The 14,000-nt window shown below is 34.9% G+C and overlaps 1 protein-coding gene across 1 annotated transcript; it reads right to left on the reverse strand.

Annotated features, from left to right (window-relative positions):
- Positions 1 to 3,231: 3,231 nt before the first annotated feature.
- LOC137733659 (large ribosomal subunit protein uL10z) lies at positions 3,232 to 5,895 on the reverse strand. The gene is made up of 5 exons (XM_068472805.2): positions 5,413 to 5,895; positions 5,262 to 5,330; positions 4,136 to 4,234; positions 3,660 to 4,052; positions 3,232 to 3,556 (listed from the first exon to the last, which is right to left on the reverse strand). The coding sequence occupies exons 1-5, from the start codon at positions 5,668 to 5,670 to the stop codon at positions 3,395 to 3,397; spliced, it is 981 nt and encodes a 326-aa protein (XP_068328906.2). The 5' UTR covers positions 5,671 to 5,895; the 3' UTR covers positions 3,232 to 3,394.
- Positions 5,896 to 14,000: the final 8,105 nt, after the last annotated feature.

Consider the following 14,000-nt stretch of genomic DNA (forward strand, 5'->3'; position numbering starts at 1 on the left):
TGACCTCTATTCAATTATATGCCATTGTAGCTCATTTTTATTAGCTCTTTGAGCATCATGATGAGAAAGTTTTTGGATTAACGGTCAGAGTGTTCACATGATATTACTAATTCATATGTCATAACACTAAACTTTCTTTAAAATCAATTAGCAATAGTTAAGGTGTCATCTAGACGTGGCAAAAGGGTCGTATTTGTCGTGTTCGTGTCGTTTGTAGTGTCATACTCATTAGTTTATGGGTTGTGTTGTGTCAAACCTGCTATCTTAACGAGTCCTTAACATGTGACCTAGTGACGACTTGATTCGTTAACGGGTCGTGTCGTTTCGTGTCGGATTGACACGTCAAGCAAGAAATTGTTATATCTAATGTATAGATCTAGCAAACAATATCTTACCAGATTCTTAACACATAACCGGACTCGTTAATGAGTTCTTAACGGGGAACCCGATAACGTCCCAACTTGTTAATGAGTTCACCCGAAATTTGTTATTTTCGTGTTGTTTTATGTTTGATTAACGGATCGTGCAACTATTTATTATATTAATAATAACGAAACTTATATGATATAACATGAATAAACTGATAATACTCCACGATGGAAAAGGTCAAATTATTAAGATAAAGAATCACTTCTATAATGGTATCGACATTATTATCTGAAATTGATCGTTGAAAACAATCAAACCATTACAAAACAGAACAATGTTTTTGTTCTTAAAATTCTTAGCGTGCTTGGATAATATTACACGGATGATAACAATATCCCAAACCCAAGTCACAATTCACAAAACCATTTTATTGTCCCATCAATCATCATAGTGCACGACAAGCAACACCAAAAGATTCCCAGCACAAGAAATTTGGAACAAAGATTATAACTTTGCACCCCGCGACGTGCACAACTCAAACTCATACAAGATTAGCGCATTAAACTTTAAACACCAACGTCAATCAACCACTTGCCACTCCTAGATTAAAAACCTCGTTCTAGTTAAGATTAAGATTTTTTTTTTGCGTGGACATTTTGTTGGTTGTTCATGCTTCTTGACTCATAACCAGTATTTAAAATATTCACAAAATTGTTGTTATTTTTGTCGAAATATCTAAAAAATCAAGAATCAATATGGTAGGGGAGTAAAATGCAAACTTCAACCTACATAGGCAGGATACAGAAAAATCAATAAATTTCGATACATTTACCGATTCACGAAAGAAAATATGTAGGAAGCGTTACATATTTCAAAACTTTGAACTTTTTTTATTTTTGAGAAGTGTTTCTCTACTTTTGACTAGATCTAAATGAGTTGATATACTCAGCAATTACAAATTTTCATAATTTTCGTTGAACGCAACCGATATTGACATCGATATATCTAACAATATTTTCATATACGTATGAATATTTTCACCTACATCAAAATAAAAGGTAAAGTGAATAGTATCATGATTGACTTTTTAGTGTAAAAATATGATTTTTCGTTAAAATGAACAGTACCGAAAACTTTTCATTAAAATTCTCTTTAAACAATACTCATGACCTACCCCACCTCCATAAATCTCAAAAGTATATTAAAATAATAATGTATTGAGACTAAAAGGGTCTGAATTAATTAATGTAAACATTAGTTTAAGGAAATAAGGACCAGCGTGCCTGCCCCGTTCGTGGTTTATGCGGATAGACATTACGTGAGGGGATGGCCACCGTTGTTCCTGTCTTTTGCAAGTCAAATGATCATTAAAAAAAAAAAAAAAAAAAAAAAAAAAAAACAGTAGCATGGGGCTAAGGGGACCAGAGGGACCTAATATTGGGAAAGATTGAGCCATGAAAGGAGCAAGCTAACCCTACCTTTGCACAAGTTCATCACATTATGTTCTTCGTCAGTCTGCATCTTAAAATTCAAAATTCTAATGATATACGAGCTGTTGCAGATGTCGATTCAGCCAGTTACTAGGATAACATACAGACCCCCTTGTACACGATATCGATACCCGAGACTCCAATGAGAGCTTAGTCTATGTTTGCAAACAGTTGAAGCAGAACGTGTATCAGAGTATTGTCAACTGAAGATGGATAGTGGGACCACAGGGGTTGACCTGCCTAGCTAATCATCTTCCCATCTAATCTGTGCAATTAGTTGGGACTTTGTTATCGTATCACCAATTTAGTACCAGAAAGTCATAAAACTAAAACATAATGTATTTCATTCTCGAAAGCATTTATACACGCTACCAAAAGACCCCTATCACACCTTCGTGTACTTGTAAAATAATAACTTTAGGATCATGGATTCCTTTCATCAAATCTATTCAATCAATCAATTCGAGCTTTTAAAATTTAATCTAACGGCTACAAAGATAAGACTCATTTGAAAGTTATAATAACTTTAGTTGTTGAATCAAATTTCAAATGTTCTGATTAAATGATTAGGTGAATTTAATAGAAAGGATCGGAGATAGATCCATTTCCTAACTTCAAGTCACATTTGGTGGACTAGATTGGATAAGATTTGATATTTTGGACTGGTTAGGCTAGGATTAGATGGGATAGGTTAGGCTAGGTTAGGCTATTCGTCTACTGTTTGGTGTGGACTAACACAATGGGCTAAGGATTGGATTGAAAATCACTCGACCCACCCACCCACTCATCGACCACCACCCAACCCACGCTGCTCTTAACCCACAACCCGTCTAGACCAAAACCCGACCCATGACACCGGCACACGGCAGACCCACGGCAGCGCTCCAACCCAACAACATCGGGGCTGCTCACGTCGAGATTTGGAGAAACAGAGGTCCACGCCGTCGGTGCTGCTCTGCGACAACCCAGCAGCCTGGTTGGGGGTTTTTGTCGTTGGATTGGGAGCGCAGCGGTATGTAGATTGTGATGAACGCTAAGATTACCGCCATGTTAAAATAGCAAATTTCTGTTTATAACTGTTGAATTAAATTCCAACGATCCCGGAGGAGCCATTGGTATGATAATGACGGGCAAAAAGAACTGATAACAGAAAGAGTGGATGAAAATGAACGACGCTGCTCCTGGTCGCGGCCTGTTATAACCTCGCGAAGAAGGGATTTTGTAACGTGTAATCTGGGCTAGATAACACTACGCAAATGCAAGAGGCATTACCAAGTGCTTTTCCAAAAAGCACTAAAAATTACTTACTGTAGTCTCAGCCTGAAATATTCTCAACAGGTTCTGGACACCACTAAATAAATGGTACACAACATAAACTAACTAAACATTATATTAATAAACAAAATATCCAACACACTACTACCAAAAACATTATATCCGATATTAGAAAAATTAAACATGATAGTGCCCGGCAATAAACTAAACCACGCAAATGTGAATTTCCACTCTCAAGTTCAGCTATGAACCATAGCTTCTTAATCATCAAACAAACTGAAACCCATTTCCTCATCGGATTCCTCTTCGGGCTCGGGCTTCTTCTCTTCCTCCTTAGCAGCTGCTGGAGCACCTCCTGAAGCAGCAGCAGCAACAGGGGCTGCAGCAACAGGGGCTGCAGCAACTGCAAACTTGCTTGGGTCCTGCATTGTTAACCCACAATTAATCACTTGCCAACAAGAATGAACTGAAACGAGCAATGACGAAAAGCAAATGGACACAAACAGTTGAAAAATAGCACAATACCTTGAGAAACTCCTTGACCTTCTCTGCTTGTGGGAAGGAATATTCGGTGGCAATAGAAACTGCCAATACGTTCTTGTAAGCATTGAGGAACATGTGTGGTGCAGCTGCCAGGGTGGGGTATGAGATGGCCAATGCCAATGAAGTAACCATCGAGACACCAGAAGCAAACTTCTCCATGAGATCATCCTCAGTCAGATCAAGCACCTCTGGGCTGAAGACGGAACCATTGTCATACACCATCTGGACAACAAGACCATATGAGAATGGCCTTATTCCAAGCTTGGCAAGTAGGGCAGCCTCAGAAGAGCCAACCTTATCTCCCTTCTTGATAAGTTCAACAGGGGTAATGATTTCAACAGTACCCTTGTTAATCTTGGTGGGGATGTTGAGCACCTGAAATGCGTAACATACCAAGTCAGAACTACCACACCCACAAAAAAGTAATCACCATTTATTGTGAACGATTATTTACACACCTGGAAGAAAGAGGTCTGAGATGGGTCAAGACCAGTGTTACCAGGAGGAACCACCACATCAATTGGAGCAACCAAACCAACACGAGCAGGGGCTCCAACCTACTCAATTCAAAATTAAATACAGCTAGCAATTAGATAGATATAGTAAAACACATAAACAAAATGGGATTGATTGCAAGATTAACAAAAAAATATCATGAGGCAAACTAAACCCATGTATAATCATCTAAGTCAAAAAAAGATGTCACCTTTTGTTAAGGTATACTTGAGAAGAAGTAACTCTAGAATAATTTTTTGAAAAGTTTTTTTTTTTTTTTTCTGAAAAATGTAGGTATCATGGGCATGCCCAAGTAGTAAAAGCAATGATACTGCTCCACAAGGCGATGGGATATGACAACACCGTCAACGGAGGAGCTCCCAACCAAAGCAGGGAGGACCATCGACATCAACAGCAATCTATATGCGAAGTTTACTTAGGGAATATAAAGGTATAAGTAACCTGCTCGTTAACTGCCCAGTTAGGGATGGATCAATCTCCCCCATCACAAATTCAAAACGAAACCATCAAAGTTTGTAGAGAAAAGAGAATCTTCTAAAAATATTAAAAAACCTAAAGATATGAAGAAAAAAAAAGAGCCAGATTTTGCTTATAAGCATAGAACTGAGATACAGAGGTGCAGACTAAAACCCTGGTTAGCAGAAAATCAGCGCCAAGTCCAGCCCAATTGTACCAACGTGTCATGTTCTATTATACAATAAGCAATACAAAACATTACAAATGAGATGCAAAATAATAATAATAGCATGAACTCAAGCATACACAACAGACCAAAATGCTTAACCATGTACATAATCATATTTGAAAGTAAATGGTCTTGTTGGATTTAAAAACATTCGAAAACAGCAAAACCAGCATAAATTTACTCTTACGGGTAATTCAACAAATTGGGTTTCGATCATAAATACACTAAATTTCATACCAATTTGAAATCTACACAACAAACAATTACATATTACAGTTTCACATAACACAATACGCATCTTAAATCACTACAACCACTAAAACGCATTAACATTGATAATATCATGAATTCAAACAACGAAAAAGGAAATTGAATTCGGTTACCTTGTACTTGCCAACCTCTTCGCTGACTTCCTTCAAATCACCCTTTGTGAAAATCAGACCGACGTTGCCCTAAATCCCAAAAACAACAACAAATCAGAAAACCAACTCATACAAACAAATCAGCAACCACAAATGGAGCCAAAAAACGTACCACAAGGAGAGGGACAAGGTTGAGGTAAGCACTGTTGCCCGTCTTCTCCGCATGGATCCTGACGGACCTTTTCATCATCGTGTTCTTCCCCATCAGAACGACGGAATCTCCGCGCAGCCCCTTGCGGATGTTCTGGAGCTGCTTGGAGCCGACGTTGTCGGCGGCGACAATGAGGACCTGACCATACTCGTCGAGGAGGGAGCAGAGCTTGGAATCGTAGGCTATCTTCTTGTCGGCCTTGGAGGGTTTAGGGGCCATTGCGATTTAGGGGGATTAGGGCTTGTGAGATTAGTGGAAATTGGAAGTTTGGGAAAGAGAGCAAGACCAAAACCGAGGGCCAAGACGAAGCGGTGGCTCTGTCAAGGCGGACAGCGACGGTGCCGTCCTTTAACCTCTCTTTTTACTGAAAGACTAGGGTTTTGGAGGAACTAAGAAAACCTAGAAAGCTTGGGAGGCGGGAGGAAGAGGAAAACTGTTGATAGTGAGGGGTTATATAGTGGGGTGGAGGGAAAGAGATATGTAAACCTAGATCGGACGGTTGTAAATTAGTTTTGTTTTTTCGATCTGATGGCTGTGATGGATGGGCCGTTTTGGTTTTAATTAAGAATTGGGCTCATAGAGTCATAGGCCCAAGTGAACTTGACCCTTTAATAGGCCCAAAAATAAGTGCATTTGAAGAATAATCTTACTGAAAATTTTACGTAGAAACCTCAGGGCCTGTTTGGGATTGCTTTCGGAATGGGTGTGAAGTGCTTATTGGTTATTGAAGCTCTTTTTAGAAAAGCACATGCACGATGTTTTTTCAAGAAGCATTTTACGGAATTGCAAACCATTAAAAACATGGAAATAGTTGATGTACGTTACGGGGGCTGCCAAACAGCTTCAAGGTGTGATGAGTCTGATGACCACTAGAACAGAGGTTAGTGCGTCTTTTTTGCATGTCCTACACAGTCCACGCACACGTCTTAGTTTCCTTACGGTTCTACGATATTTGTCCCCTCAGAATATCAACGCTCACGACGAGAACAGGAAGTAGATATTTTCCACAAATGCACAAAGAAAGAAGCCTTTTTCGGAATCCTGCAAAAAGTGTGACCGCACCTGCTCCCTGGTCAACTTCATCAGTTCTTCATGCCTGAAATGCTTGTAGCTTTCAGCCATCTTCTTCCTTTTTAGAAGTGCAACGTTTTCTCTTTTATTTCCGAGTTCGGGATAGCAGGTAACGAGGCAGGATCGGGCCTTCGTCAACTTGGATGATTTCTCAAGTAACAAAAACAAGGGGAACTTGCCATCAGGTTTGCTCTTTTTGCTTTCGGGACCATCAAATGGTGTTGAATTCGAAGCCATCACTAAAACTGGATGCAGTTTGCATACGCTCGTTCATGGTCCGTTGTTCTTAATCTGTCTTGTTGGTGTGAGCAGGATTGACAACAACATGGAAGAATCATTGGCAATTGTTGATATTTTCCCGATGATCTTCATCTTCTTGGCTTAAATCTTGGTACCGAAAAACTGAAAAGTGAAAACGTGACAATAGAATTCTTGATGATGGGTTTATTAGGGTTCTTCAACTCCACGTGTAGTCGAGTATTGAAAGTAAAATAGGGTTCTTTGTTCTGCATACTTGACGAGCTTCCGGTATACCCATTTTTCGATTCTCAAATGTAGCTTGTACGAGAATTTATATCATACAATTTATCTTCTAGCTGAATGTCCTTCATATCTCAAAAATGACAATAAAATTTTGGGTAAACTACTGATTAATTTATGGATTATCACCTGAGTGAAAATTAGGTTTTAAAATTATTTTTTTTCGGTAAAACAAGTCCCTAAATTCATTAAAATTGCTAATTTCATCCTTACTATTATATTTAAAACTATTATAACCTATTTTTCGTCAACTTAAGTCACGTGACTTGCACGTAACACATATTAGAAGCTAATACCATCACTTCCTCGCCTATATGCCTTTAACGTTGCATATTGGTTGCGAATCTAATTTCTAATTTACCCTTCCAAGTTAACTTTGTACTCTTTTTTTCGAAGAAAAAAAAAAAGATAAGTCCTTAAACACATGCAAGTCACATGATTTAAATTAATGAAAAATTTAATAAATTAGCCTTTTTTGGCGAAGCACCTCCAAAACTAGAAAAGTATTTGATTTTTTTTTTTTAAAATAATCAAGTGCTTGTGAGCATAAGTGCTTCTTGCACAAGCCTTAGGCTCCTACTTGATTGTTAAAGGGGTGATGTTATCCATACATTTATCTCTCACACAACTCTGATAATTTATATCTTTTGACCTTTGTCAATTTATTCGAGTAAACAATCGGAAATTATGAGGATTGTGTAGAAGGTAAAAAGAGGCGTGTGGATAACATCATCCTTATTAAAATTGAAAATTTTGTCCTTTATGGATACGACCTTGGGAGCCACACACATGGTTATGCTACATTGTGAACGTGTTATCTTACGCGACATACTCTAATCAATATCTTGATTACGGCTGATGTGTAAGACAACACACTCACAATAAGATAACAATGCTATCTTATTTAGAGTGTCCGTCTACGAGTGTGATGCCTTATGCAACGCAGATGCCAGACAACCGTGCCCAAAACTTCGATTTTTGCTGAAGTGGGAAGGGTAACGGAAGTTAGAGCCAGCAATGAGAGGTCAGAAATCAGGAGAGGGACAAAGACAAGTGAGTTCATGTTGCAGCACAATTTCTGTGAGCGTTAATGGATGCAAAATCGATGGGAGCCATTAATGGCAGACAAAAGACCAAAATTCAAGTCTCCAAGTCCATGATATATTTCATATTAGATTGGGTAGGTGGTGGAAGGTGTCCTTTGAAAAGACTCCATGCTAACTAACACATGGTCCGTGGAATTCGACACTACTAGAGCAACAGGCTCATGTCTCTCCAATATCAAATTAGATTATCTTACAATAATATATCATTGGTTACACAGTAGAATCTTTCTTTCTATACAATCGACATTGGTACAGCGTTACTCCCTTATTAGCGGACACTTAGAGATAAACTTGTCACTTGGTAGTGTAAAGTGTGGAGCAAGAAAGAAATTGTAGGGTTGAAAAGGATGGATTTGGTTGTAGTGGACAACGGACATGTAGGAGATAATTGTCTTATTTAGCATGATTTTTTCTAAATGTATTTAGGACTTGTTTGGAAGTATTTTTAAAATAATTGAACTAGCTTTTACAACAACAAAAAATAAAAAATTTGGGTTCCAAAAGCATTTGAAGGTGCTTCCTATTTTTCTTGCAAGAAGCACCGGTTATGTGTTTCTTGTAGGAAACACTTTAAGTGTTTTTTCATGATTCACTTTTAAATTTGCTAAGAATTAGTTCAAAAAATACTTTCACCAAAATAAAAAACGCTTTTAGTCATTTATAAGCACTTCCAAACAAGTCTTAGTATGATTTTGAATTGAATCATTTTGATGGTTGTTGCCTGCTTTGATTCCATTTACTTCACATAGTTTGTTCTTATAAACAGACTTTAGAACTCGAAACTTCTTACTCGTGAATCAAATTAGAGTTTACGTAGAGCAAAATACACACAAGCATGTAAAACTTACAAAGGACTCGTTAATGATATCATGACCTAACAAAAAAAAACATTATGCACTAATACAATTATTAGCATTCCAATATCACTAATTATACGCACAAATTGTAAACCTAATAATAATAAAAACCGAATTATTATTCATGCAAATAAAGTTGAAAATATTGGTGGACCAACCAAACGCCCAAATCATATTACATTCAGAATATTCATTACTAAATTTTCAGGCTGATGCAGATCAATGATTAAGCTTTAGCCACATAAACTTGAAGAAGATGATCCAAAACATTTTATATTTACAAAAAATTAATTAAACATATCCAGCAACATTAAACCATCAAATTAATGATTGATTATATATTAAAAATGTTGTGTTTTGCACTCTTTATTTAGCCGATGGAATTTGGTGTGGCCCGGTGAGGCACTTTGGAATGGGTGATGGTGGACATAGTTACGATCATCGGCTTGTCATGCCACTGGACACTTGATTAAGGCATTGCACAATGATCCAAACACTTTGTCGCATCTTCTCAATACAGATACAACAACAATCATAACAATCTTAGAAATGATGAATTTTTGAGTCAACGTTCATAGATTTGGGTCCAACATTAATAATTAATTTCTATCATTGATTAAATTTTATTTCCAACGAGAGGTTAGCAATTTTTCTCATTCGAGCTGTATTGTAATCTAACTAGAAAAATGACTTTTACATAGTTTTTTTTTTAGATAATTAGATATAAGATTAGAATCATAGTCAATTACTGAGTTTAACTTGAAAATTTTGCTTAGTAGTTTAAATCCATTAACTTTTGATCCAACTAAGCAGCATTTCTATGTTGCAACGATGACTCAGCCCTACTTGAACCTATGTATCAAGCTCGTTAATAGAAATCACATGTTTAACAAGGTTCACTAATAATGTTCTTTCGAACCTACATATCAGATTCATTAATCTGATATACCAAACCAAAACCCTAGCTTCACTAAATTAAAAATCTACGAGAACAAGTTTAGTAGTGAAGAAATTTAGAACTCAGCTAGTATAAAAAAAAATTATATAAAAAATTCAAGGTTCCATTGTTCAAACAGCAACAACTTCGAGATTTCAAATAGGTTGAAATTTTCATATCACATTCCAAACTAAGAGTTTGCCATCAACAAAGACGTTTTATCGTAGTGGCGGAAAGTAGTTATCTTTATGTACTCTTATGCAAGTTCGATTTTCACCAATTTTTCAGCGCACTAAAAATTTTCTCAGATCTTGGGACTCAAATTCATAGAGGTTTTTTTTTTTTTTTTTTTTTTTCTTTTCTTTTCTCAATGAAATTTGCATCGAATAAAGTGAAAGATAATTAAAATAGTTTTCAAATGAAGTGTGCGTATATTAAAAAATATGTGCATCAAATATTTTTCTCTAACTAAACTAGAGATGAGAGATGTCGAACTTTTGTACAAACGATATATTTATATAAATATACATGTAATGGATCTTTTACAAAATTATAAACCATTTTTTTTGTGGGTGCAAAAATCATGTCCTAGGATGCTTGATAACCAAGACAGATTCTGAGGGGAGGAAAAAAGTGACAGAAAATACCAAGAATAAACTACAAAGAGGAAAGCTTGGAGCTCACAGTTTGCTATTCTGAAACAAATCCTGAGAGAAGCATTTGCAGATATGGAAGAAGCCAAATATATCCAATATCTTCCTTTTCATTCTTAGTTCAAGCAAATATTCTTCTATTTTGTGGGGTACCCTACAAATGCCTTGTGATGATTATGGCATGGTTGGACCCTTTCCCTTACGTATGAAGTGCGAAAAATAATATCACTTCATCACCATCCAAATTTGTCATGCTGAAATGATGTTAGTGGTAGGTGCAAATTGCAAAGATTGATTTTCAAGAAGATTGCCGCTGATCTTAAAGCCAAATAAAGAACCGGCGGTAGAGAATTTTTCGTTTGTTTTTTTCTGCAGACGGCTAGGGTTTTTTTAATTCATATCTTGCGGCATAGGTTGAACCTTAGTTATATATCATGGTTTGAGACGAATGGTTTTTAGAAGGGATACTTTAAATGCGGTCCCTAATCTTTAACATTCTTTGATTAAAACCTTAATAGTATTTAAAGTTTGATCAAGATCCTTTGACTTTGTACACCTCATTATGTTACTATTAATATTTATATTTTTATAGTTTTGACATTAATTGTTAGATATTTTATGAGATTTATAATCCTATAAATTTAAAATCCCTCATTATAATACTATTAGAAACTGTTACAATAAAAAAATTCAAACATTTTGATTGAATAAATGGATAAAAACTATGTAAAAATAAGAAATAATAAATGGCAAAAGAATGTATCCATAGTGTTAAAAAAATTGGTACATTTTACAAAAAAATTGGTACATTTCACATATAACAAAGTGGTATATTAATAAAGAAGAATGGGTACATTATAAACAAATTAGGGTACAGATAAAAGATTAAAAAATATGAGTACAAATGAATTTTTAAAAATATAGGTTCTAAAAGAAATTAATACATGGGTACAAAATAAAACTAAAAAGAAAATACTACAAATTAAAAAAAAAAATGTTGCAAATTAAAAGTGGGTACAAACTAAAAATAAAAATATATGATACAAAGTTTAGGCATAAAACATAAATATACCATATGTAATTTTTCTATCATTGATTAAATATACAATGTCGCGTGATGGTATACACATGGATACAAACACAAATAAAACTTTAAAAAATATGGGCACAAAAAGGAACTAATATATGGGTACAAATTAAAAATGAAAAGAAACTTTGTACAAATTAAAAAATATTTGCAAATTAAAAATAGGTACAAACTAAAAATAAAAATATATGATAAAAAATTTAGCCATGAATATAAATATCCTAATTGTAACATTTTTTAACACTAAAGGAATATATTTAAAAATAAAAATATTTTATTATTCAAATAATTAATGATGTTATTAATACCCAATGACCTTGATCAAAAATTCAAAATGAATAGGATTTTAATCAATGGAGTAATAAAGAGAAGGATGTGAACCTAATTTTCCCTTTTTAGAATCCATAATCTTCTTGTTATATACAGTGTATATATTAATGCAATATTATATATATATTCTTCACCCATTGATGTTAGTTAACTGAAAATTGAATGAAATACTTGCTGAGTATAATCTTTTTTTAACACTGTTTCGCTCTTTATACGTAAGAATTCAAATATTTTCTATAATTATGCGATTGTTCCGAATGTGTACTACCCGTCTACATTTCCAATCTAATGCTTTTTGATCATTACCTTAATTTGCTCACTAATCCCAAAATTAATACTTTGTTTAGGCTTGGGCATGCGTGATGCATAATATATACTTCTAGTATTCACAAAAGGTTTATGGGAACAAGAACTAGCTAGACTACTTCTACTTAATGATTCTTCTTAATCTCATCGGTTATTTTAAAACAGCTGAAAATCGTGGCTCGCCACCAATTGTTTTTTTTTTAATTAAAAAAAAAGGGGGAAACGGTTGAGAGAGACGTAAATTTGTCCATACAATCGACTTGATAGGCACTATTAGGTTAGGATGATGTCCCTAAAAATTAAACCAGATGACTAATTAAGGTGGTGAGCCATGCAAATTTTAATTAATGAATTAATTAGCATGAATTATGAGTCAGATTGAGATAATTGAGAAAAGAGAGACAGGGAGCATATTATGGAAAAGCTAAGTAAAAAGATGAAGAACCAAGTGAGAAGGAGGCCCCTCCACCCACTATAGGCATGTTTATTATCTAATCACTCATGATAAAAAGGAAACTAAACAGACGTTAATGGTGATTTTGATAGAGGTTAAAGTCTCCATTAAAAGGTTTAATTCTGCTTACTTTTTGACTGCATGTTAAAGGAGCAGTTCACCAAATTCTTAAAGAATGAGACTTTCTCCACAAAATTTCATTCATCGAATCTCTTCAAACGCATTTTAATAATAAACGTTTATGTTTATTTTTCATTGTATTACCAATCCAATTATATTATAGGACTGTATGACAAGTCATGTCCAAATATACTTCTTTCCAAAGTGCACATAAAAAGCCTAAGAAATTCATTGTACCAAGACTTGAAAGATCATCCAAGAATTGAAAGACTCGAAACGAGCTCAACAATTAAATGACTCAGTTGATAATAGCTCTTGGGAGTCATCAGCTTGTTATTTGCAACGTACGTTGGATCTGTCGAGCGATAGCCATACACTATTATTCATTCATATAAATCGTGAAGAAGTAACTATAGATATATCAAAGGCCTAGGGGTTGGAGAAATCATGCAAATATTTATTGAACGCTTCTAGGTTATATGCACATGTACAGTAAATGAAATACAGAGATGAGTGACTGCATATTGAATTGGATGGGCCATGTTATATTAAAGAGATTTTTTAGTGTGTCGGGAACACAGCCTGATACATCAAGTGTAATAATACAATCGGTTGATTTTTTTTTCAAGTTTCAAACAAATTGTATTATAACACATGATATACTAAAACATGTTCTCGGTACACTGAAAATCTTTTATTATATTATAGGTGCTAATGAACATTAGCTCTTAAGTGTAATTAAGTAATTTTGTAAGTCTTCTCCACTCTTCATGAAAATTTAGAGATTTCTCAAGAGTATAAGATAAGATCAATGATTATAATCACCATGGATTTGAAGTTAATCAATGGAGATTTACTAGCATATTTGGATTTCCATCATATATAGAAATATTTCGCTTGCACGATGTGGATACGACATGTGTAAAATCTACAATTCAAAGTTTATTTATCTAATAATGTTTTATTACCAAACAATTTGACATATTACATATGTAACTATTAATTATCAAACTACGAGTCAAACCAATTTATGACAATGACTTTAAATACATGAGCTCACGATTTTAATTGGCATTCTAAACAACTGT

This window comes from Pyrus communis, chromosome 7, assembly GCF_041283825.1.
Source record: "Pyrus communis isolate YQ-2024b chromosome 7, ASM4128382v1, whole genome shotgun sequence".
Classification (NCBI taxonomy): domain Eukaryota; kingdom Viridiplantae; phylum Streptophyta; class Magnoliopsida; order Rosales; family Rosaceae; genus Pyrus; species Pyrus communis.